This window comes from Ranitomeya imitator, chromosome 5 (assembly GCF_032444005.1).
Source record: "Ranitomeya imitator isolate aRanImi1 chromosome 5, aRanImi1.pri, whole genome shotgun sequence".
NCBI lineage: Eukaryota > Metazoa > Chordata > Amphibia > Anura > Dendrobatidae > Ranitomeya > Ranitomeya imitator.
Genome location: NC_091286.1, coordinates 249,203,442 through 249,228,076, shown reverse-complemented (window position 1 = coordinate 249,228,076; position 24,635 = coordinate 249,203,442). Strand labels below are relative to the sequence as shown.

At 41.4% G+C, this 24,635-nt stretch overlaps 1 protein-coding gene across 2 annotated transcripts in view; it reads left to right on the top strand.

The window, feature by feature from the left end:
• Positions 1-24,635, top strand: part of LAMA2 (laminin subunit alpha 2) — a 1,496,617-nt gene that overhangs the window by 1,046,441 nt on the left and 425,541 nt on the right. For both annotated transcript variants that reach the window (XM_069726054.1, XM_069726053.1), the window contains exons 26-30: positions 2,395-2,583; positions 2,673-2,791; positions 9,842-9,959; positions 10,228-10,362; positions 11,687-11,811. In XM_069726054.1, the coding sequence (XP_069582155.1) occupies positions 2,395-2,583; positions 2,673-2,791; positions 9,842-9,959; positions 10,228-10,362; positions 11,687-11,811 (686 nt within the window). The remainder of the gene's footprint in view (positions 1-2,394; positions 2,584-2,672; positions 2,792-9,841; positions 9,960-10,227; positions 10,363-11,686; positions 11,812-24,635) is intronic.

Here is a 24,635-nt window from a genome sequence, read left to right as displayed (position 1 = left end):
CGCTTACACGGTATGCCAGACAAAATTGTTAGTGACCGGGGTCCCCAGTTTGCGTCTCGATTCTGGAGGGAGCTATGTCGTCTACTCAGTATTGAGTTAAATCTCTCTTCGGCATATCATCCCGAGACGAATGGGTTGGTAGAAAGGGCCAACCAGACCTTGGTCACATATCTGCGACATTTTGTTTCTGCCAGACAGGATGACTGGGCATCCTTGCTACCGTGGGCAGAGTTTGCACTTAACAATGCCGTAGCCGACTCCACCGGTCAGACTCCATTCCTCTTAAATTACGGCCAGCATCCGCGTGTTCCTGTGCCCATGCCTGTGTCTTCCGCTGATCCCAGGGTGGCAGACTGGGCTGTGGAGGCACGGGACATTTGGGATCGCACGCAGGATGCCATTCGGGCCTCCAAGGAGAGAATGAGGTCCTCCGCCGATGTTCATTGGCGCCCCGCTCCGACTTTTGCCCCTGGCGACTTGGTGTGGCTCTCCGCCCGTAACATCAGGCTGCGAGTTGAGTCCACTAAGTTTGCTCCTCGCTACTTGGGTCCCTTCAAGGTTCTCGAACAGGTTAATCCTGTGGTCTACCGCCTGGCTCTTCCTCCACGCTTGGGTATCACCGACACCTTTCATGTGTCCCTCTTGAAACCCGTATACATGTCCCAGTTTTCCGAGTCATCTGCCGGGACATCGGATTCGTCTACGGACGATTACGAGGTGAACGCTATTTTGGGGTGCAAGGTGGTACGCGGCAAAAAGTTTTATTTGGTGGATTGGAAGGGTTATGGTCCAGAGGACAGGTCTTGGGAGCCTGCTGAAAACATTCGGGCCCCACAGCTCATTGCTGCCTTCGAGCGTAGCGAGGCCCAAGGAGGGGGGGGCCCTAGGAGGGCGGGTAATGTTAGGAGTCGAGTTTCCTCTGCTGCACAGGGGGAATCTCGATCCATCTCCGCTGCGGTCTCCCATTCTCCTCCAGCCGCAGTGGAGTCTGCTCAGCAGGGACGTCGCTCCCAGTGTCTTGCTCGCTCTCACTCTGTACAGAGAGTTACTGCTGCTTCTTCAGCTCCTGCCATTAAAGTCAGTGCTGGTCAGCGGCGAGCGGACTTCCCTGGGACTAAGTCCTTGTTTGCGCACACTGAGCATGCCCAGAGCAAGATCTCCCGTTGGAGATCGAGGGTCATGTGCTCTGGCTCTGCAGCGCATTCCATTGGTCCTCTTGGCAGGTCTTGGAAGGGCAAAGTTTCTGTGGCCACTTCCTGTCCTGCAATTATATAAACTGCACATGACCGCACGGCCATGCGCTAGTGTACAATTGAATATGTGTGTTTGTTGTGAGTGCAAGTCGTTCATTAAATACCCCTACCCTATTGTATGACTGTTCGCGTATGGAGTATGGCTGCTATCTAGCGCCCGACTAATCACTCAACGTGTCACACACATATCAGCGTCTATTGCTGTGACCGCCAGTGCGGCGCCACGCGCCAGTAGTGCGCTTCCTGACCCACGTCTGGGTGCTTAGTGGTGCCTGCCAGCACGGCACAGTTCGCACTTCGGTGCTCTAATTATAAGAGTTGCCTAACACACCCTGTTGCAGTGTTGTGTCAGCAAGTGGTCTAATCGGACTTCAATCCTAGTTGGGGTTAAGTTCGCTGACTGCTTGCTCGCCTTCTATGTGCGGTACCGCGATCCTGTGACGCAACAGGATCGCTTCCTTCACGTTGGGTGAAGTTTAACCCACGCGAGTATACTTATGAGTACCGCCATATAGTCCGTCATTACTCAGCAGCAGGTTCCATCTCTGCACGGTGGACCCCGGGCTACGAACGCACCGTACACTATCAGTCTTATTATTTGGTGCGTTCCGCTAGCCCTAACAATGTGTTTAGCTCTGTCAAACACAAGTCTAGCAATACTTTTACATTGCCAGTCCGTTCCTCTGTTGCTGAGAAATAAACATTTAAATTGATATGCAAATGAGGATGAAGATTTTAAGATCTGAAGCCTCTGTCACTCCAGCTCTATTCCCCGCCCAGTATTGCCCCATTCTCTTTGGCTAACCGTCTCTATTCTGTGTGACTTCAGGCTATGGAGCCTTTGGTCAAGCAGAAGGAGGAGGCACTGGGAAGATAATTTAATATATGTTTTTAAAATACATAACATTTTTAGATAGTTTTTTTATTTTTTTGTAGATAATAATCATCTACATGAGTTTACAAAATAAGCCATATGTAAAAGTGTATGGCGTCACAAGAAAAAAGGATAATTATCTTCAAATGATGTTATTTATATTGCATCTTATTAACTCAGAATTCTTAGCAAAATGAAGTTATTTTCAAAATAGTCATGTTTTGTCAAAAACACATAAAAAATGCATATTTTTACTCTATTTTAAAGCTAACAGCTTATGGCGGAAAGTTTAAGTACACAATATACTTTGAAGCCCAAGAAGAAACCGGACCATCAGCCTACGAGCCCCAGCTCGTTATTAGAGGTGGTCCTTCCACAAACCAAAGAATTATTGTGCGAAATGTGCCGGATCCTCAAAATGGCCACCTAACTAGGCATGACATTGAGATGACAGAGGTATTGTTTTCTATTTATCACGCGTTCCAAAGATTATAAGCAATACATTGACGGGAAAAGTTAAATAATGCATTCTGCTTGTGTTGTAGTTTGAATGGAAACATATGGATGGAGGACCTGTAAGTCGTGAGGACTTCATGGACGTTCTTTATGACATACAATACATTCTAATTAAAGCATCGTATGGTAGAGCGATGAGACAAACCAGGTAATATTTGTCATTGTTCTTAAGAACAAATTCCATTACATTTCCTATGTCACAACAATGATTGGTAATTCAAATTATTACACATTTTAAGTACTTGTTTATTTACTAATTGCTACCTTATTAATATTCCAAGCCCAAAATGGTCTCTGAAGCCTAAATTTCAATGAATGTAGCATTGAAAAGCTTCAAAAGAAATTTGGAGTTGCCTAAGCATTCTTTTTTGTTCTCAAAGGGGTAGGACACTTTAGCATTATTTTTACAAAATGTGTTTGAAATATTGCTAATATTTAAGCATTCCAGGGTCTCGTACTGTACTCATTACTACAGTCTTCCTCACAGACTGCGCAGCTTTCCAGTCAAAAAAATGACAACTGATGGAGGGACTTGGGACCAGGCTTGTCCATCGTCATCCTCCAATTGTGAAACATTTTACATGGGAAGAGTGTTTTTTTTATTTTGAAGAGACTAATGGCTAGGTCTGGTCGCATATTACTCCATTAGCTGTCATTTTGAAAACAGAGGACCTGTGCAGTCCGGGAACAACAACTGCAGGAGGAGAACCTGCAATATTATTAATTGTCATAGGTCTTGCCCAGTAAAAACATTTGGGTAATGGTAAAGTGGCCCAACCCTTTAACTGCATCCACACAAAAAATGAATGTAGAGTATAAATATTTAGAATGAGACATAGACATGGAAAAACCCTTTCTGTCTCTGAACATGATGGCTGTCTTTGGGCATGGGTTGAGGTTTAGGTTGAGGACCCTAATTCTCAACATATTTAAAGGTTACCAAAGTAGAACTCACATTTAGCACACATGTAAAATGTTTCTAAGGATATACAATAAATGTCTGAAATAGGAATATCCTTTTTACAAAATGTGTAACTCCACAAGTAAACCGAGTATAGAGGTACTTCAGGTAGGAATGACTTTAAAAACATTTTGATTTACAGACTTTCTGGACTTGAGTCTTGCAAATTGATTCCCCATCTATAGTTACAATAAATAAAAGATATATGCCCTAATTCATCAAGACCAGCAATTTTCTCACCGGTGTTAATGGGAGAGTTTGGTGGAGTCAGATGCTCTCGATTCATGAAGAGGTGCACCCCTTTTTATCAAACTGGAATATCTAACTTGTGGCACACGCCTCTGTATACTACCTCAGAAATCTCACTCCAGTCTTTGATTGAAGCCAGATTTCTGGCATACAGACATGAATTAGACGAGCTGTGGCATTTTGCTTTAGCAGCGTCTCTCCCCACCTTCACCAATTTCTGCAACTGTGATGGAAATGCGAAAAATCACGAAATTTTGGGCACAATTCAAAGTTGCACCAAGATTCTGCAACCTATCAAAGCTTTTACGCAACTTTTTAGATCTAAAAGCTTTGATTTGGGCCATAGCTTAAATCTCTGGGCTCTGATGCAATATCTGCTACATGTCCTCAGATGTTAATGTGCTATTTCACTACTGTTGTGGCATAGGGACCAAAGCTTGGTTGCTACTGTAATGACTATGCTTTCAATAACTATGTCCCTGGTTTTAAGATTCATGTTCTAATAGGTATTCTTGAACTTCCAAGTCATATATTTTCTTTGCCTGCAGGGACAATCTTCTTAGTCAGAGTTCCATAACTAAGTGTACCTAATAACACCTCACACAAAGGGTATTGTTGAAAATGATGAATATTAAGCGACACAAGTGACACAAGGGAGTGGTTACTCTTGGATAAATTAGACTGACTTTATCGAACACCAGAACAAAAGCAATAAAATGCATCACTCAATAGAATAAATCAGCACAAATGTTATATTAATCACAGACTAGCAGAAATATACTTTTTTTCCAGTCATAAACATGCCGCTGATTTATGTATTCATACACGTATTGAGCTTTTTATCCTATCTATCATTCTTATTTTGTGTCTCAATATAATTCCAAGACGGAGTATTGTTTTTGAAGCGTACATAAAGCGATAATGAATTAGATCAGCCTGGATGGCAAATATGCTCTTCATTTTACTTCAAATTATTTTAAAATCTCAAGCAGTGATTGGGAACTAGTTAGGATGAATCCCTAAAGAATTGCGCTGTGCAGCTAGCAAGTTGTAACTTGCTTTCAGAAAGCCTCTCAGACAAACAACATTGCTCTGTGCTCCCAAAGTTTATTACTATGTAAATTTGCATCTCTGGCTGTAAACAGTATGCGGTATACAAACTATTTTCTAAGTCATGAAGATGATAGAAAGAGGTTTTTCATTAAATGCACAGAGACTTGATTCTGAAAACTGCTGTACTGTTCTAAATAAATATTTATATGTGCAGCTTTATCTTTTAGTATTTCTCCCATACGAATTAGAAGGTGTATAAGAAATCAAAGACCCTTTTGTTTCCAGGTCGGTTGCTGAGCAATATCTTAAGAAATGGATATAACGTCTGACCAATCAAAGGCACCACAAGAGAATAGGAAACCGATAAATATCAAGTATCCCTGTTAATGACTGTTCAACTATTATTTCCCTTATTCCCCAGCTTCCTTCTTCTATCATTCCCCATTGTCCTACTGTCCTTGACTTGTTCGCTCAGTTCCTCTATTTTGTATTGATCAACCCTTAAAGCTCAGAAATCCTGGTTGTGTGCACTAAAGTAAGATGCAATGAGATTGAAACAAAAATTAGTTTATTTATTTTACTCACTTATACAGCGTCATTATTTCCCCAGTGCTTTACAGACATTATCGTCACTGTCCCCATTTGGGCTCACAATCTACATTTCCTATCGGTATATCTTTGGAGTTTGGTAGGAAACCCATGCAAACTCCTTGCAAATTTTGTCCTTGGTTGGATTTGAACCTAGAGTTTGAACCCAGCACTGCAAAGCTGTAGTGCTAACCACTGAGCCGTCGTGCTGCCCTATGTGCCTCTTTCTATTCTTACTCTGGTGAATTTTCCCTTGACTATACAATACTTATTGACAGTAAGTGCAGATATTTTAAGATAATTGGCACTTCAAAATGTGCAGTGGAAATTTTTGTTTTGGCAATCCAAACAAGTCAATAACGTTTCAGCCATAAGACATGGGCCTTCATCAAACACTCTTTGGCATCAAGATGAGAGAATATAATAATATAGTCACATATGTGTGTATATACAGTATATATACAGAAAATCAAGTACAATATTCATACACAAGATAATTTTACAAAAGCATGTCGACTCAGATAGCACTTACTGTCAATATCTCTTATGATTATAAAGAAAAAGAAAAACACACATTGTCATCTATCTGAAAGATAAAAGGGCAAAATATAACCAAAAATGATTTAATATAAAGAAAAGAAAACAGAATTAAGTTAAAAACTTAAGCAACACTTCTTGGCAGTATTGTTTGAAAAATAAGAATTCAACAAGTGGGGTGTTCTCATAATTTATAGAACTTTACCAGCTGCCTCAGCGATTGTTTTCGGCAGTGAGCACTTACCTGGCAAAGTTTTCCTTCATCTCTTGTCATTCTGGTAATATAGAAGAGTTTCTTGGTGTTCCATATTTTTCTAATATATTTTAGATATATTTTTTTCTGATATCTTTTCAGTCATATCCTATTGTATAGACTCATACTACCCAAGCCTGGAGTTGTGCGCATTATCTACAGTTTATATTTATATTTTGCTGTTATTTCATGCTATAAAGTTACATCAATATCCTATGTCTTCTAATAATTACATTTTAATTTTATGTCTATGTGATCTATTTTATTTAGATATGATCCCCTTTATTTGCATAATGAACTAATATATGGATTTCTATGGTCTGTATGTATATTTGACTTTATTCTGTTGTTCATTACCTTTAGTTCTGAAGAAGGCCTACACAGACCAAAACGTCAAAATTACATATGGTGGCTTTTTTATATGCAATACAAGTTTTGGTATCTCAGCATCAATAATTGAATAATTTAATTACGGTATCTTTCTTGCTATATAGAGTTTATAGGTTGGACAGAATAAAAGTCTTTTCTGTAATAAAGACAATTGAGCAGGATTCAGGTTTTTGAATGAAATATTGACTACCAAAGGAAAATTCATACCTGTGACTTGGTTACCCTGAGGAATGGTACATTATCTCGAACATTGTCCTCCCCATCTCGATTTTCTCTTGTATTGGGACTGCCTCTGTGACCTAAAAAAGGCAGTTGTGGAAGTCTGTTTCTTGTGTATCTGATGAAGTGTGATGACTTTGCAGGGTAACATGTGGGGTATCATGTAGTTTAAAGACATGATTCTGAGGATAATGCTCTGCGTCTATGACAAATGTGTACCATTTCCTTATTGATGATTAGTGAGGTTGTTCTGAGATTTTTCTTTGGGAGAGGTTTCAACATTGTTTTAAGTTGAGAGTTGTTTGAATCAATCTTTAATTTGGTTTAACTAAAGGACTTCTGTGAAAGGTCCACTGTAATGACCACTAGTTCAAAATATCATCTGATCAAAATCTGTTCAAATGTGTGACAGAACTCAGGATTGTCCTTGAAAAGGGTAGGTCTATGAGGAACTCTAAAGCCATGCGTTGTAATTTCAAATATTCTGCTATTGTAGCACAATCTAGATTTAATAGATGTCGAGATTCCTGTTCGTAATCCCTGGTTTTAAACTAAAAACAGGAAGGAATCCGTAAGAACTCACTTGAGAGATTGACTAACACTATAATGCTGGCTGATCATCATCGTTGTATGAAAATACAAACATTACTGACTTGTAGTTTGGTTTGCTAAAATAAAAAATTCCACTGCATGTTTTGGAGTGCCAAGTATCATATAAGTTATTCATATACGCAGGGTGGAACCCTTCTTGAGATCCTGCATCACTGTCTTCAAGAGTGCTGTGTATCTATTCCAATAATTGAATAATGCTATAGAAGGCACAGAGAATATGCCATACAAGTCGAAAAATAAGTTTTCTGTTTACCTGACTATAACAACTTTAGAACATTGTATCGTGTAACAGGAAGTCTAGATAAAATAAAATAATTAAAATAAACTCATATGCAGTTCATGACCCGAAGCCATAAAGATGAGTGAACCTAGTCCAGCCGATTCTGCCAAACATTTTAAAAACCCGAACCTAGACCACATTCAAATGAATTGGGGGCTCGAACATAAGGTGTTTCCCATGCTGTCATGTGTGACAGAATGAGAAACACCGGCTCTGATAGGTGATAAGATTGCTGCCGCCAGTCAGAGGGCTATGATTCCCACGCTGTCATACAGATAACCTTTTTACCACCGGTCACAGGAGTCAGTCTAAACGCGAACCCTGTTAGCTTCAAAGGCGTATGCAAGCCCCACTGGGGCAGGAGAACCAGTAGTGGACTCCAAGCACGCATAGAACTCCTCTCCGGAGAAGCCAGAATTCTAAAGGCCTGACGCCAGCCCTGAATTCGTACACACACAATCTCCTCTCCGGATGAGCCGTAATTCTAAAGGCACTAAGCCTGACACTGAGCACATGCAACCTAGTTCACAGTACACAGAGATTCCTCAAACACACAAAACATAAATGATCTTAGCGCACCGACGGGTGCACCAAAGATCCTTTTATAGATTTTGTCAATCAGACAGGACCTTGCTCACAGGCCAATCCGGAGCCGGACCAGGACCTGAACATGTGATGGCCAATGAACAAAGAGAAGCCGCCTCACGAGCATGCCCAGTAAAGAGAAATCTGGATTTAGTCTCAGAAGAGATCGCTTGCTGCAGTCACTTATTAGTTACCATAGCTGAACCCGGAGAGACAGCAGTAACCATGCTCACAGACTGAGTCTGAGCAAGACGCCGAGACCAACGTCTTTGCTGATCAGCATCCACTGCGGTCGGAACTGAATGTGAGACTGCAGAGGAAGATGAGGCTTGGGATCTATCCTGTGCAGCGGAAAAATACCCACACCTAACAGGACAACTCTCTTCATCTTACACCTGGTCTCGCTGATTATCTATCATCACGTATCTTAGAATATGTTAAGCCAAGATAAAAGGCTGGATAGGACATATTTTATATAAAGAACAATATAATCATTACAACTTCCCCTAGTCTTTGCAAACTTCAAAATGGACTTCTACATACAGGGTGGTCCAAAAGTAGGTGGACAGCAAGTGTAATAGGGTTATGAAGGGGGAGATTTTTCAAACACGTTGTAAAGTGAAACTGACTCAGTTGCCCTTAGCAACCAATCAGATTCCACCTTTCATTTTCCAGAGAGTCTGTGAGGAATGAAAAGTGGAATCTGATTGGTTGCTAAGGGCAACTGAGTCAGTTTCACTTTACACCATGTTTGATAAATCCCCCCCTTCATAACCTTATTACACATACTGTCCACCTACTTTTGGACCACCCTGTATTTGTTGAGATATTGGGAAAAATTCTGATTTTCTGTACTAGATAGATTTGCTCTTTGAAAGAACTAGTTCTCAAAACTCTTTAGTTGACAAAATCAGTTTTTGTTTTGACAAAGCACATTCTGACCTGCTACAAGAGTTAACAGATATTAACATAAATGCTATGACATGAAAATAAGAGCCACAGCAACAGAAAGACCATGTTTTATCTCCAAAAAGTGTATTACATACAAAATTGTAATGGCCATATTTGAAGTAGCCTATGGTTTTTCTGACAGACATTAAAATGTAATCAAGTGTATATATTTGTGTTTTTGTATTTCCATTTGCAATGTTTTTATTAAGCAAGAATAAATTGCAAATTTTTATAAACTAACTACAAACGTACTTTGCTTCTGATTTGTAGAGTACTGTTATTCCCACTATTAGATTACGAAAGGTCAAAATGTTTCTTTTCTTTTCAATGTAATACATTAACATTGTACAACTTTTTGTTCTTGCCAAAATGCTTTATTTTATATTGTAACATTTTACCATATATTATAAGCATTAGTAATTGCTTGTAGTTAGCCACAAATTAGGTTTGCATTCAATGGTTTTATGTATGTTTATTATATGCATTTTTCATCCATTAATAATGTTTTTGGGGACTGCAGAATATCTGAAGTATTTCTGGAAGTAGCAGAGGAAGGCACATCTTTCACCATGAGTCCGAGAGCCAATCTTATTGAGAAATGTGAATGCCCAGTAGGATATTCTGGACTTTCATGTGAGGTATTTTATAACTCTTTTTTTCTGACCTGATAACAATATGCGTTCCTGATTAACAACAACTATCTTAAATTTGTGGTGAGATAAATTCACAATAGTACTAAAAATCAAGAATCCGTAGTTTGCAAGAATAATTAATTTTAAGGGGATGATCACAAAGTTTATTGTAGAGCAGTTATGATACCACCTGATACCAAATGAACCATTACAATGGTGATTTCTTTAAGTCTCAGTTTCAAGACCTTTTATATTTGTCTTAACTTTATTTTAGTCGTGTTCCCCTGGATTCTACAGAATGGCTTCTGCATCCCCAGGTAGAAGGCCTGGCCCAACTCTTGGGACATGTGTACCCTGTCAATGCAATGGGCACAGTGAAATGTGTGACCCACAAACATCTGTTTGCCAGGTATGCTTTTTGCATTGTCCTTTTTTATTCTCTCTGGATTTTGTTTCATCATAAGGAAGAAACTGTTTTATAGAATATGTGTGATGCTAGTCACTACTCATGGACTAGCCATGAGGCAGAGTGGTCAAGGGGTCCAAGGTAAAAAGCCAGGAACGTAAGTCAAATACAAAGGGAAAAGACAAACAGATAGTGGCAAACTACGGAGTCTGGTAATTAAGGTCGGAATGCGTCATAGGCTAAAGTGGTTATACAAATGGGTAGTCAAAAGGCAAATCCAAGGTCTGGCAGTAAAAGATCAGAATATCAAAATAAAGACTACAGAGTAAGCACACCACTGAGCTGAAGCTACAATTGGCAATGATCTGACATTGCCAGCCAGTTAAATAGTGTGGCAATTATGTGGAAAGGAAAACACCTGGAGGAAACCCAAACACAGCATTGATAGCTTGACACGCCCCTGCTATCCATATGGTGGCTGAGCTGTCACTCATAGCACTGACATCCTGACATACCCCGGTTATCCGTACATTGGCTGAGCTATCATTCACAGTACTGACACACCAACAAGCCCCGGCTATCCATACAATGGCTGAGCTGTCACTCACATCATTGACATCCCAAAATGCCCGGCTATCCATATAGTGGCTGAGCTGTCACTCACAGCACTGACATCCCGACATTTCCAAGCTCTACATATGGAGTCTGAGCGGTCACTCACAGCGTCCTTAGGACACAGCGAGTGGCGAGATCGTGACAACATGTAATGGAGCGTATTTGTATGCAGATACATTTAAAAAAGATTATTCATTAAACTATAGTTTGGGGTATTTGCATAACTAATTTGCATATTATTATATTATGAAAAGTTATACAATTTCCCATAGTGGGGGTTTTATAAATTAAAAGTGATGAGTAAATTAAAAACACCTTGACTAAACCGACATTATTTTAAAATTGAGTATCAATTAAAAATGTTAATTATTGCATGTTTTAACATCCTAATTAAAAATTTTATTTAAGAAATAACACCTTTAAGTATTTCTACTCAATGGAAATGGTGACTCATTCTTAGTGTGTACATTCACTTTCATCTGGTTGGGGTTTGCAGAAAACCATGTCCAGTCCCGCTGTATGAAGCGATTTCCAGTTGCCATTTCTGCAACAAACCTGAGAATATACTCTTACAACTCTCAGACAGCAGCAACCTATAATCTTTTGCATCTAAAAGTAAAGCCACTAGAAAAAGGATAGCGATAATGAAAACATGTTTTGAATTTAAAAAGAATGTATTTACTGTTAATCATTTTTCTCCATTTTTTTATAGGCTTGTAAACACAACACCACGGGAGACCATTGTGAGGAGTGTGCCCAAGGATTCTATGGACTAGTCAGAGGGTTTCCAGATGATTGCCGTCCCTGTGCATGCCCTCTCCATATAGCAAGCAATAAGTAAGTAGAAGGGAACAAGTGAAAATAGATTCTCATGGTAGAATGCTCAAAATATCTGCAACAAAGAACCCTTTTAAACGTGCTATAGAATAGAACATGAATATCATATAAGAGTATTCTCCCCTCTGGCCCACCTTTATTAGCCAGAGAAGATAGAAAATGCAGAAATATTAATGACCGTATTGTTTCCCAATATTAAAGGCACTTCCCATCAACAGTAAAGGCAAAACTTTCTAATCAGTATTGATGCAACCAAAGGGGACCCAATCAAAAACTTGGCTCTGAAATGCCATGTCAAAATGGAGTATTCTCTCCGATCCATTCATTCTCTATGGGTTTGCTAGACAAAGTTGAGTGTTGTACTTAGCTACCTCCAGTAGTCCCATAGAGAATAACATAGTAACATAGTTATCAAGGCCAAAAAAAGACATTTGTCCTCCCAGTTCAGCCTATATTCCGTCAGAATACAGTAAATCCCTAGATCTATGTCCTATGTAGGATACAATATTGTTACGCTCCAGGAAGACATCCAGGCCTCTCTTGAACCCCTCGACTGAGTTCGCGATCACCACCTCCTCAGGCAAGGAATTTCAGATTCTCACTGCTCTAACAGTAAAGAATCCTCTTCCATGTTGGTGGAAAAACCTTCTCTCCTCCAGACGCAGAGAATGCCCCCTTGTGACCATCACACTCCTTGGTACAAACTGATCCTCAGAGAGATATTTGTATTGTGTTCTTATATACTTATACATGGTTATTAGATCGCCCCTCAGTCGTCTTTCTTCTAGACTAAATAATCCTAATTTTGCTAATCTCTCTGGGTATTGTAGTTCCCCCATCCCCTTTATTAATTTTGTTGCCCTCCTTTGTACGGGCTCTAGCTCCATTGTATCCTTCCTGAGCACTGGTGTCGATGTCCAAAACTGTACACAGTACTCCATGTGCGGTCTAACCAGGGATTTGTACAGAGGCAGTATAATGCTCTCATCATGTGTATCCAGACCTCTTTTAATGCACCCCATAATCCTATTTGCCTTGGCAGCTGCTGCCTGGCACTGGCTGCTCCAGGTAAGTTTATCATTAACTAGGATCCCCAAGTCCTTCTCCATGTCAGATTTACCCAGTTGTTTCCCGTTCAGTGTGTAATGGTGATATTGATTCCTTCTTCTTATGCGTATAGCCTTGCATTTATCATTGTTAAACCGCATCTGCCACCTTTTGGCCCAAGTTTCCAACTTATCCAGATCCATCTCTAGCAGAATACTATCTTCTTTTGTATTGACTGCTTTACATAGTTTTGTATCATCTGCAAATATCAATAAATAAATGGACTTGCAATGTCCACTCTGAACACTGTAGGTTCTGGGTGTGTTATAATTGCTCCAAACACAGGACTTAAACCCTTTAGATGCTACTGTTATTCATGACAGCACTTAAGCAATTGGAAATATGAGATGTCTTCTCCATTGCTCATTATCGCCTCAACCCACAATGATGTTGAAGCAATCTCTAATGTGACTAAGAAAAAATAATACAAATATGGGACTTGAAAAGAGAGGAGAATATGAAAGTCAAAAATTATTGAAGGGACTGGTTTGTTTCAAAATATATAGCAAAAGAAGGGCAAAAAAAAGCACTGATGTGTCAGTCTCCCAATAAACCATTAGTTAAATAGTATATCAGCAAAAGGTGAGTATTAATACATTTAAACTTAGCTTTTAATAAATATCAAATAAAAAACAGGGACTACACACACAATGTAAAACAGTTATAGAAAAAAGCTAAATCCACAGTGGTGGGTGTAGGCCCAGTGCAAAAATTCACTACAGATCTGACATATCAATAAATACTCATATAACAATGGTCACACAGTCAAATACATCTTCTTAAATATAACTGGCTCATTTGACAATAGAGTACTTCATCTCTGTATAAATGAACCACAGAAAGTGAGTAAATAGTAAAAAAACAGGTTCACTCGTCTGTCTCGTCAAGAAGGTGTATAGATGCTTTCAGACCATATTGTAGATCCCCGTCTGGCTAGAAAATGGCAAGGTCTTAAAAGAGTTATATCAAGCCCTAAAGATACTAGTACCCAAAGACTCCTGCCCTTTCAAAGGTAGTCCATAGCTGTCCCTGTGTAGGCATAGCAAATGCTCGTACTGTGTGCCTCCCAACACATTTCTCCCTTGTAAAGTCATCAAGGGAAGGCAAATGCACACATAAGTTGACATAAGGGTTTGGTATCAACAAACCAGTAGTGAGTGTAGTATATAGAGGCTGATACAGCATAAAAAATAACCCCGATCTTTAAATGCCTCGTAATAAACGCTTCTTACTTCATACAGATTTTAAAAGACTCTGTTTATTTTTTATGCTGTACCCATGCAAGGCAAGCATACGGTATGTCTACACAAGGATAATTGTGGATTGCCTTAATAAGGGTGGGAGTCTTTAGGTACAAGGCCTTCTAGTGTCTTCAGGGCTTAATAAGACTCTTTTAAGACCTTGCCATTTTCCAGCCAGATAGGAATCTACAATATGGTCTGAGATGCCTGGATCTCTTCTGGACAAGACAGACGGGTGAGTGAGTTCCTTTATTATTTACTCACTTTTGGTTGTTCACTTATACACAGACTGAGCACTCCGTTGTCAAATGAGCCTGTTATATTTAGCAAGATGTATATGTCTATGTGACCACTGTCATTTGAGTATGTATTTATATGTCTGACATGTAGTGAATTTTTGCTCTGGGCCTACACTCACAATTATGGATTAGGCTTTATTATTTACTTGTTTTTATATGGGTTGTTTTTACATTATGTAATCACTGTTTTTGGGAAATTTTGGGAAACCACTGGGTAAATCTGACAGGGAGAAGGACTTGGGGATCCTAGTTAATGATAAACTTACCTGGAGCAGCCAGTGCCAGGCAGCAGCTGCCAAGGCAAACAGGATCATGGGGTGCATTAAAAGAGGTCTGGATACACATGATGAGAGCATTATACTGCCTCTGTACAAATCCCTAGTTAGACCGCACATGGAGTACTGTGTCCAGTTTTGGGCACCGGTGCTCAGGAAGGATATAATGGAACTAGAGAGAGTACAAAGGAGGGCAACAAAATTAATAAAGGGGATGGGAGAACTACAATACCCAGATAGATTAGCGAAATTAGGATTATTTAGTCTAGAAAAAGACGACTGAGGGGCGATCTAATAACCATGTATAAGTATATAAGGGGACAATACAAATATCTCGCTGAGGATCTGTTTATACCAAGGAAGGTGACGGGCACAAGGGGGCATTCTTTGCGTCTGGAGGAGAGAAGGTTTTTCCACCAACATAGAAAAGGATTCTTTACTGTTAGGACAGTGAGAATCTGGAATTGCTTGCCTGAGGAGGTGGTGATGGCGAACTCAGTCGAGGGGTTCAAGAGAGGCCTGGATGTCTTCCTGGAGCAGAACAATATTGTATCATACAATTAGGTTCTGTAGAAGGACGTAGATCTGGGGATTTATTATGATGGAATATAGGCTGAACTGGATGGACAAATGTCTTTTTTCGGCCTTACTAACTATGTTACTATGTTACTGTCTTTTATATGATACTTATTAAAACCTAAGTTTTAATGTATTAATACTCACATTTTGCTGATTTACTGTGGTGTTTCAATCAGTATTCATTGATGCATAGTGTCATACAGAGTTGTGCACATGCCTGATACTATGTATTGGATTTCTGAGAAAAAATGATTGACTCTCAATTGGACAGCCATTTCTCCTTAATTTAGGTGATTGGCAGAAAACATTTTCAAAATGTGCTTAACCCCTACTCACTGCCGTTTCATCAGGAGCATGCCCAGGCATTGCAGGGAGGTCATACAGGCACGTGGAGGCCACACACACTATTGAGCATCATTTCCTTGTCTTGAGGTATTTCCACTGAAGTTGGATCAGTCTGTAACTTCATTTTCCACTTTGATTTTGAGCATCATTCCAACTCCAGACCTCCAAGGGATATTAGTTGTGGTTTACGTTGTTAATTTTTAGGTTTTATTGTTCTTAACACTTTCCACTATGTAATGAATAAAGATATACAACTGGAATATTTCATTCAGTGATATATAGGATGGGGGATTTTAGTGTTCCCTTTATTTTTTAAGCAGTGCATTTTTTATGCCTTACTAATAGAGATGAGCAGCAATATTCAAGTAGAATTGAATTCTTTGTGAATATTCCCAAAATACACATTTGCCAAAAAAATGTTTTGTGTATTTTGCTTCTGTACAGATTCAGTAAAATTTGAGCTACCATTTTGCTGAACCATAAAGAATCATAAAAAGTATAAACATTTTTTTAATTCTGTACTCGGTTTACTGCTCACCTCTTTTGTCCTTCAGTTCCTCACTGTTACCGATGCGATCCTTGACACATCTTCTGATCAAAACTGCCAAGGGTTTTTATTCTCCAGGTTCCTTCACTCTAGACTGGGAGGGATTTAAGGCTGTGATGAAGCCCAGAGTGTTTTCGAGCATGTTCGTGCCAGGTCACAGCACAGATTGTGACCTTACACATGCTTGCATAGAAACATCTTTTTCTTCATCAGTCCTGGCCTAGCGTATGAAGACCCTTAGCATTTACTGTAGTGATAAAGACTAGACAGGGCATGGTAAAGAATGGAGCGACCAGAGTGGTATGAGGTAATGTTAGTATTAGTATCTTTTTTATTTTGCACAACTTAGGTTTATTAAAGGGAACCTGTCACCCCCAAAATCGAAGATGAGCTAAGCCCACCAGCATCAGGGGCTTATCTACAACATTCTGGAATGCTTCTAGATAAGCCCCGGATGTAACCTGAAAGATGAGAAAAAGAGGTTAGATTAAACTCACCCAGGGGCGGTCCTGCTACGGTCCGGTCCGATGGGTGAAGGTTTACTTTGTCTGCCCTGTTGAGGGCAGAGCAAAGTACTGCAGTGCACAGGCACCAGGAAAGGTCAGAGAGGCCCAGCACCTGCGCACTGCAGTACTTTGTTCTGCCCTCAACAGGGCAGACAAAGTATGCCTGCGCCGGAGCCACAGCATGAAGACAAGAAGAGGACGTCATCCTATGAAGATGGGAGGCCCCGGACCGGAACGCGATGCCCATCGGATCGGACCACCCACCCAGGTGAGTATAATCTAAGCTCTTTTTCTCATCTTTTAGGATACATTGGGGGCTTATCTACAGCATTCCAGAATGCTGTAGATAAGCCCTTGATGCCGGTGGGCTTAGCTCATCTTCGATTTTGGGGGTGACAGGTTCCCTTTAAGCTCTGGTGTTTGGAAAGACCCCATAGGATAATAAAAGACATTTAATTCACAGAGAATAACTGTGCTGCAAATTGAATTTAATTTTGTCATGTCTTCTCATGTCAATTTACCACTTTAAAAAAAAATAAAAATGTTGTTTGTGTCACCATATTCTGAGGTCCATGTATATATTTTTTTTATTTCTGTTGATGGCGAAGTGTAAGAATGTGCTCTTCTTCAGTGCCAACTGTAGTTTTATTGGTTTCACAATGGGATACATGTAACTTTTTAATTAGCTTTTTATTCAATTTTCTTAAAGGGAGAAGGTCCGATGATTAAAATATTTTTTATGTCATCAATTGTGCATAAAAAAACAGGTTTAGACTTTCATGAATATAGAGACACCAACTTACATTTTTTTAAAGAGGGATTCAAATTTTTATGTAATTTTTTAAAATTAGATTTTTTTCTAGCTATGGACAGTGCTAGGCATTTAAGGTTAAATGGCAAGAATTAGTGCTAAGCAGATGTCTGCTATGAATCACAGCTACGTACAACATGTTGTATATTGAGCAGGCATGGCTCTTGAGCTTTTTTGTATACTGGCACTCAACATATGGGTAAGATGGATTTATAGTGTAAATTGACAATATTGATAAGGCATGGTAATTCAGTTTAGTAATACATCCATAAATGCTCGGCTTTCATTTTAACTTTAAATTGGATAGGTCATCACTATTTTGTTGTATATTGATAAATAAAAGGCATCAGATTTCTTGTTTGCTTCTAAAATGCTGTGGGTTGATATTATAATGTAGAAAACATAACCCTATAAACTGTAGAGTGCCCAGAATACGTAAGCAGTCGCTTAATCAGAAGAACGGCGTAATCTTTACAGTATACAAACATAATCTTATTTATTTTCTGTTATAAACTTCTCCCCAAGCATATTACATTCAAGCTATCAGTTTCCAAAGTGTTTTGTTCCTGTGCACTCAGCACTTCAAATATGGTTATAAGCTTTGGATCTATTTTTACGGAGTTCAAAATGTGTTGGATAATGAGTTTGAGAGTTGTAGATCAATTTGTTTACATTTTTGCAAAGTAGTAATTTTATTACCTATTCAGGCTCTATTGATTTAATTTGGATGTGAGTAAATGTGCAGAGCAGACTGTACCAGTGCAAGGGGAAAGGCCTGGGAAGCAATTTCTATAGCTTTCCGTCACAACATATTTGCAGACAACCTGATAGATGATTTTAGGACCAAATTAAAAGTACTTGTCTTAGCATTTTATCAATCTGGAAAGAACATGCTGGCTGCTTAGCAATATAATTAAGGCTACTTTCACACTTCCGTCTTCTGGGCTCCGTCGCAATCCGTTGTTATGGGCAAAAAACACATCCTGCAAATGTGCTTGCAGGATGCGATTTTTGCCCATAGATTTGTATTAGCGACGGATCCCGATGGATGGGCACACGTGGCATCCGTCATGCGACGGATCCGTCGTGTTTTGGCGGACGCAACGCACAAAAAAGGTTCAATGTAACGTTTTTTTGTGCGCTGTGTCCACCATTTCCGACCACGCATGCGCAGCCGGAACTCCGCCCCCTCCTCCCTGCTCATTACAATGGGCAGCGGATGCGTTGTAAAACTGCATCAGCTGCCCACGTTGTGCTAAATTTAGCACAACATCCGTCGGTACGTCAGGCTGACGGTTTGTGACGGCCCCGTACCGACGGAAGTGTGAAAGTAGCCTAAGAGAATATTTTCATTTATTTTTAAAAAAAAAATCTTTATCATGCTCCAAATAAATTGTCTACTACTACTAACAAGAAAAGCAATTCTGAAAGTGAAGTTAGTCAGTAAACTTATGGTTCAGATGACTTCAACTCCATATACATACATATACAGTATTCACCCCCTGGGCATTTTTAGGTATTTTGCTATGACTAGTGTTGAGCGATACTTTCTGATATTAAGAAGTATCGGATTGGATAGGCCGATATCCAATAAATATTGGATATCGCCGATACCGATACCAATGCAAGTCAATGGGACACAAATATCGGAATGTAAATAAGCCCTTTCTGTTCTTCTACATCCTGTTCCAGAGGGGGGAAGAGTGTGGGCGGTGCGTGGGCAGACACTGTGCATGTCTGTGTGTGCGGGCAGGGGCCTGCCGCGGATCTGTATGGGCCTCTCGGGGCTCTGTGTGGGCTGCCGGGGGTCTGTGCGGGCCTGCCGGGGCTCTGAGCAGGCTGCTGGGGGTCTGTACGGGCCTGCTGGGGCTCTGTGCGGGCTGCCGGGGCTCTGTGCGGGCTGCCGTGGCTCTGTGCGGGCTGTTGGGGGTCTGTACGGGCCTGCCTGGGATCTTTGCGGGCCTGGCGGAGCTCTGTGTGGGCTGCTGGGGGTCTGTACGGGCCTGCCGGGGCTCAGTGCAGCCTGCCGGGGCTCTGTGCGTGCTTCTGGGGGTCTGTGCGTATGTGCAGGCATTATCCAATGGGACTACAAGTGCCATCAGACGATGCCTGTTACAGTGACAGTGATTGACACATTAGCCAATGATGGGACAGTAGTAGTCCCATCATCCGGCTAATGTGTTGAATGAAAAAAAAATACACACTACATACATACTACATACATACTACATACAATACATTCATACATTATATACAATACATACATATAGACATACAATACATTAAACATAGAGTACATACTCACCATTGCTTGTCATTTTGATCCCCGAAGCCAGTGTCACCTGTAAAAAATATTAAAATAACAAACAACTAATATACTCCCTGTCCGCAGAAATCCATGAGTGTCCCACGATGACCTCCCATGGAGAACGGCAGCATCAGCTCTTGCGACCGCTATCAAGGGGCTCCAGTAATACAATGACGGGAGGAAGGTATCCTTCCGCACTGTATTCCTCCGCCGCTGTAAAAAAATAGTCTCTAGTCTCACTTTTGGCTTTGCTGTGTGAGAAATTGTCCCACGCAGCAATTGCTATAAAGTGAGACTTTGTCCTAAGGTAATCTCTCAGTGATGCACTGCAGGAGCCATTGTCTCCTGTCAGTGTGTCACAGAAGGTCCTATAGATCAGTGACATCACCCAATGTCACTGTTGTAAAGGGGAGATCGTCGTGGGACACTCGTTATTAAATGGACTACGGCAGACAGGTAGTATTCAGTTTATTATTTTACGTTTTTTGCAGGCGCTGAAGTATGGTAAGTATGGTTAAATGAAGAATATTAAAATACTTTTTCCTAATGTGTGCGTGTTTTTTTAACCCTTTCCTACTAGTGAATTTATAATGGATAGGCGTCTTATTGACGCCTCTTCGTTATTATCCCGGCATAATGTCACCTTACAATAGCAAGGTGATATTAACCCCTTATTACCCCATATCCCACCGCTACACGGGAATGGGAAGAGAGGGGCTAAGTGCCGGAATTGGCGCATCTTACAGATGCGCCATTTCTGAGGCGGCTGCGGACTGGTATTTGTAGCCGGGGGGGCCATTATCCATGGCCTCTCTCTAGGCTATGAATATCAGCCCGCAGCTGTCTGTGTAGCCTTTCTGGCTATAAAATATAGGGTGACGCCACGTCATTTTTTGGGGGGGTCCTTCTATTTTAATAGCCAGTAAAGGCTACGCAGACAGCTGTGGGCTGATATTCATAGCAGGCTGCAAATATTGGCCCCCGGCCATTGACTTTCCCCCCTCTGGCGCAGAAAATTATTTTTTCTGTTTTTTTTTTTTTTTAAATTCAATGCTCATTAAGGAATCTTTCACACTTGCGTCGGTACGGGTCTGTCGCTATGCGTTGGGCCGACGTACCAACGCACGTTGTGAAATTTGTGCACGACGTAGGCAGCGGATGCAGTTTTTCAATGCATCTGCTGCCCATTCTGAAGTCCGGGGAGGATGGGGCGGAGTTTCGGCCGCACATGCGCCGTTGAAAATGGCGGACACGACGAACAAAAAAATGTTCACTTGAACGTTTTTTCGTGGCGACAGTCTGCCAAAACATGACGGATCAGTTGCATGATGGACGCGACGTGTGACCATCCATCGCGATCCATCGCTAATACAAGTCTATGGGTAAAAAACGCATCCTGCGAGCACATTTGCAGGATCCGTTTTTTCCCAAAATGACAGATTGCGACGGATTGCTAAATAAGCAAATTTGAAAGTAGCCTTAGAAACATCGGCCTTTCTAATATATATCTATGGATATATCTATCTATAGATATATTTATAGATAGATATATCTATAGATACATAGATGTATCTATCCATATATCTGGCTGCTTTCACACATCAGGTTTTTGCCGTCAGGCACAATCCGGTGAGTATTGAAAAAAACGGATTCGTTTTTTTCCGCCAGATCCGTTTTTTCCCGCAAGATCCAGTTTTTTCAAAACTTGTCGGATTGTGCCTGACGGCAAAAACCTGATGTGTGAAAGCAGCCAGATATATGGATAAATACATCCATGTATCTATAGATATATCTATCTATAAATATATCTATAGATAATATATCACATGGCCTAGATTCATGTACATGTGCTGCTGTGTTCTTCTTTATCTATATGATGCAGCTTGCACGTTTTCACATTAGGAGTTCTGGTTGTTTTTTTTTCTTTATATCTATAGATAGATATATTCATAGATGTATAATAGAAAGGCCGATGTTTCTTGAGGCTACTTTAACACTTGCGTTTTTAGCAATCTGTCGTTTTGGGAAAAAACAGATCCTGCAAATGTGCTCACAGGAAGCGTTTTTTACTCATAGACTTGTATTAGCGATGGATCGCGATGGATGGTCACACATCGAGTCCGTCGTGCAACGGATCTGTCGTGTTATGGCAGACCATCGCCACGAAAAAACGTTCAAGTGAACGTTTTTTTATCCGACGCATCCGCCATTTTCTACCGCACATGCGCAGCCAAAACTCCACCTTCTCCTCCCCGGACTTCAGAATGGGCAGTGAATGCGTTGTAAAAACCACATCTGCTGCCCGCGTCGTGCTCAACTTTCACAAAGTGCGTCGGTACGTCGGCCCGACGCATAGCGATGGACCCATACCGACGCGAGTGTGAAAGATTCCTTAATGAGCATTGAATTTAAAAAAAAACGGAAAAAAATGGCATGGGCTCCCGCGCAATTTTCTGCGACAGAGGGGGAAAGCTGACGGCCGGGGGCCAATATTTGTAGCCTGCTATAAATATCAGCCGACAGCTGTCAGCGTAGACTTTACTGGTTATTAAATAGGGGGACCCCCCAAAAAATGACGTGGGGTCCCCCTATATTTTATAGCCAGAAAGGCTACGCAGACAGCTGCGGGCTGATATTCATAGCCTAGAGAGGGGCCATGGATATTGCCCCCCCCGGCTACAAATACCAGTCCGCAGCCACCTCAGAAATGGGGCATCTGTAAGTTACGCCAATTATGGCACTTAGCCCCTCTCGTCCCACTCCCCTGTAGCGGTGGGGTATGGGGTAATAAGGGGTAATGTCAACTTGCTATTGTAAGGTGACATTATGCCGGGTTAATAACGGAGAGGCGTCAATAAGACGCCTATCCATTATTAATCCAATATTAATAAAGGGTTAATAAAACACACACATTAGGAAAAAAGTATTTTAATATTCTTCATTTAACCATACTTACCATACTTCAGCGCCTGCAAAAAACATAAAATAATACACCGTATATTACCTGTCCGCCGTAGTCCAATTAATAACGAGTGTCCCATGATGATCTCTCCTATAGGACAGTGACATAGGGTGATGTCACTGCTCTATAGGACCTTCAGTGACACACTGACAGAAAACAATGGCTCCTGCAGTGCATCACTGAGAGGTTACCTTAGGACAAAGTCTCACTTTATCGCAATTGCTGCGTGGGAAAATTTCTCACACAGCAATGCCAAAAGTGAGACTAGGGACAATTTTTTTTTACAGCGGTGGAGGAATACAGTGCGGAAGGATACCTTCCTCCCGTCATTGTGTTCCTGGAGCCCCTGGAAAGTGGTCACATCAGCTGATGCTGCCGTTCTCCATGGGAGATCGTCGTGGGACACTTGTGAATTTCTGCAGACAGGGAGTGTATTGGTTGTTTGTTATTTTAATATTTTTTACTGGTGACACTGGCTTCGGGGATTAAAGTGACAAGTAATGGTGAGTATGTACTCTGTTATATGTACTGTATGTCTGTGTGTATATATTGTATGTAATGTATGAATGTAATGTATATGGTATGTATGTTTTTTTTAGTTTTTTTTACATTTAACACATTAGCCGGATGATGGGACTACTACTGTCCCATCAATGGCTAATGTGTCAATCACTGTCACTGTTGCAGGCATCGTCCGATGGAACTCGTAGTCCCATCGGACGATGCCTGCACAGACCCCCAGCAGCCCGCACAGAGCCCCGGGAAGCCGCACAGAGCCCTGGCAAGCCCACACAGAGCCCCGGCAGGCCGCACAGAGCCCCGGCAAGCTGAACAGAGCCCCGGCATGCCTGCACAGAGCCCCAGCAGCCCACACAGAGCCCCAGCAAGCCTGCACAGAGCCCCGGCAAGCCCGTACAGAGCCCCAGCAAGCCCGCACAGAGCCCCGGCAAGCCCGCACAGAGCCCCCGACAGGCCGCATAGAGCCCTGGCAGCCCAACACAGAACCCCGGCAAGCCCGCACAGAGCCCCGGCAGGCCGCACAGAGCCCCGACAGGCATGCACAGAGCCTCGGCAGGCCGCACAGAGCCCCGGCAGGCACGCACAGAGTCCTGGCAGGCAAGCACAGAGCCCCGGCAGGCCCGCACAGACCCCGCCCACACACACAAACATGCACAGTGTCTGCCCACACACCGCCCACACTCTTCTCCCCTCCGGAACAGGCTGTACTAGGGCAGAAAGGGCTTATTTACATTTGTGTCCCATTGACTTGCATTGGTATCGGTATCGGCAATATCCAATATTTTTTGGATATCGGCCGATCCAATCCGATACCGATACTTCTTGATATTGGAAGGTATTGCGCAACACTAGTCACAATCTCAAAACGAGCCTTACAATTTTTTTGTTCAAATAAAGCCTTTCTTCTGCACACTCTTCAGTAAAGGCCACCTCTATGGAGTGTACAGCTTTTTGTGGTCATTTAGACAGATACTCCAGTTTCTGCTTGTTCAGGGTTATATTTAGTCGCTGTGCTTCCTCTCTGATTGATGTCGTCCTTGCCTGCACCATTAGTTTTGGTGGGTGGCCGTTTCTTAGCAGGTTTGTTGTGGTGCCATGTTCTTTCCATTTGATGATAATGGATTTGCTGGTGCCCCAGGGGCTCATCAGAGATTGAAATATTTTTATTTATAACCCAACCCTGACTTTTAGTTCTCTGACCCTGACTCATTTTGAGATCTCTTTGGTCTTCACTGTGTGTTTGGCTAGTGTTGCCTCTTGCTTAATGGTGTTGCAGCCTCTGTGGTCTTTCAGAAAAGATGTGTATATACTGACAGACCATGTGA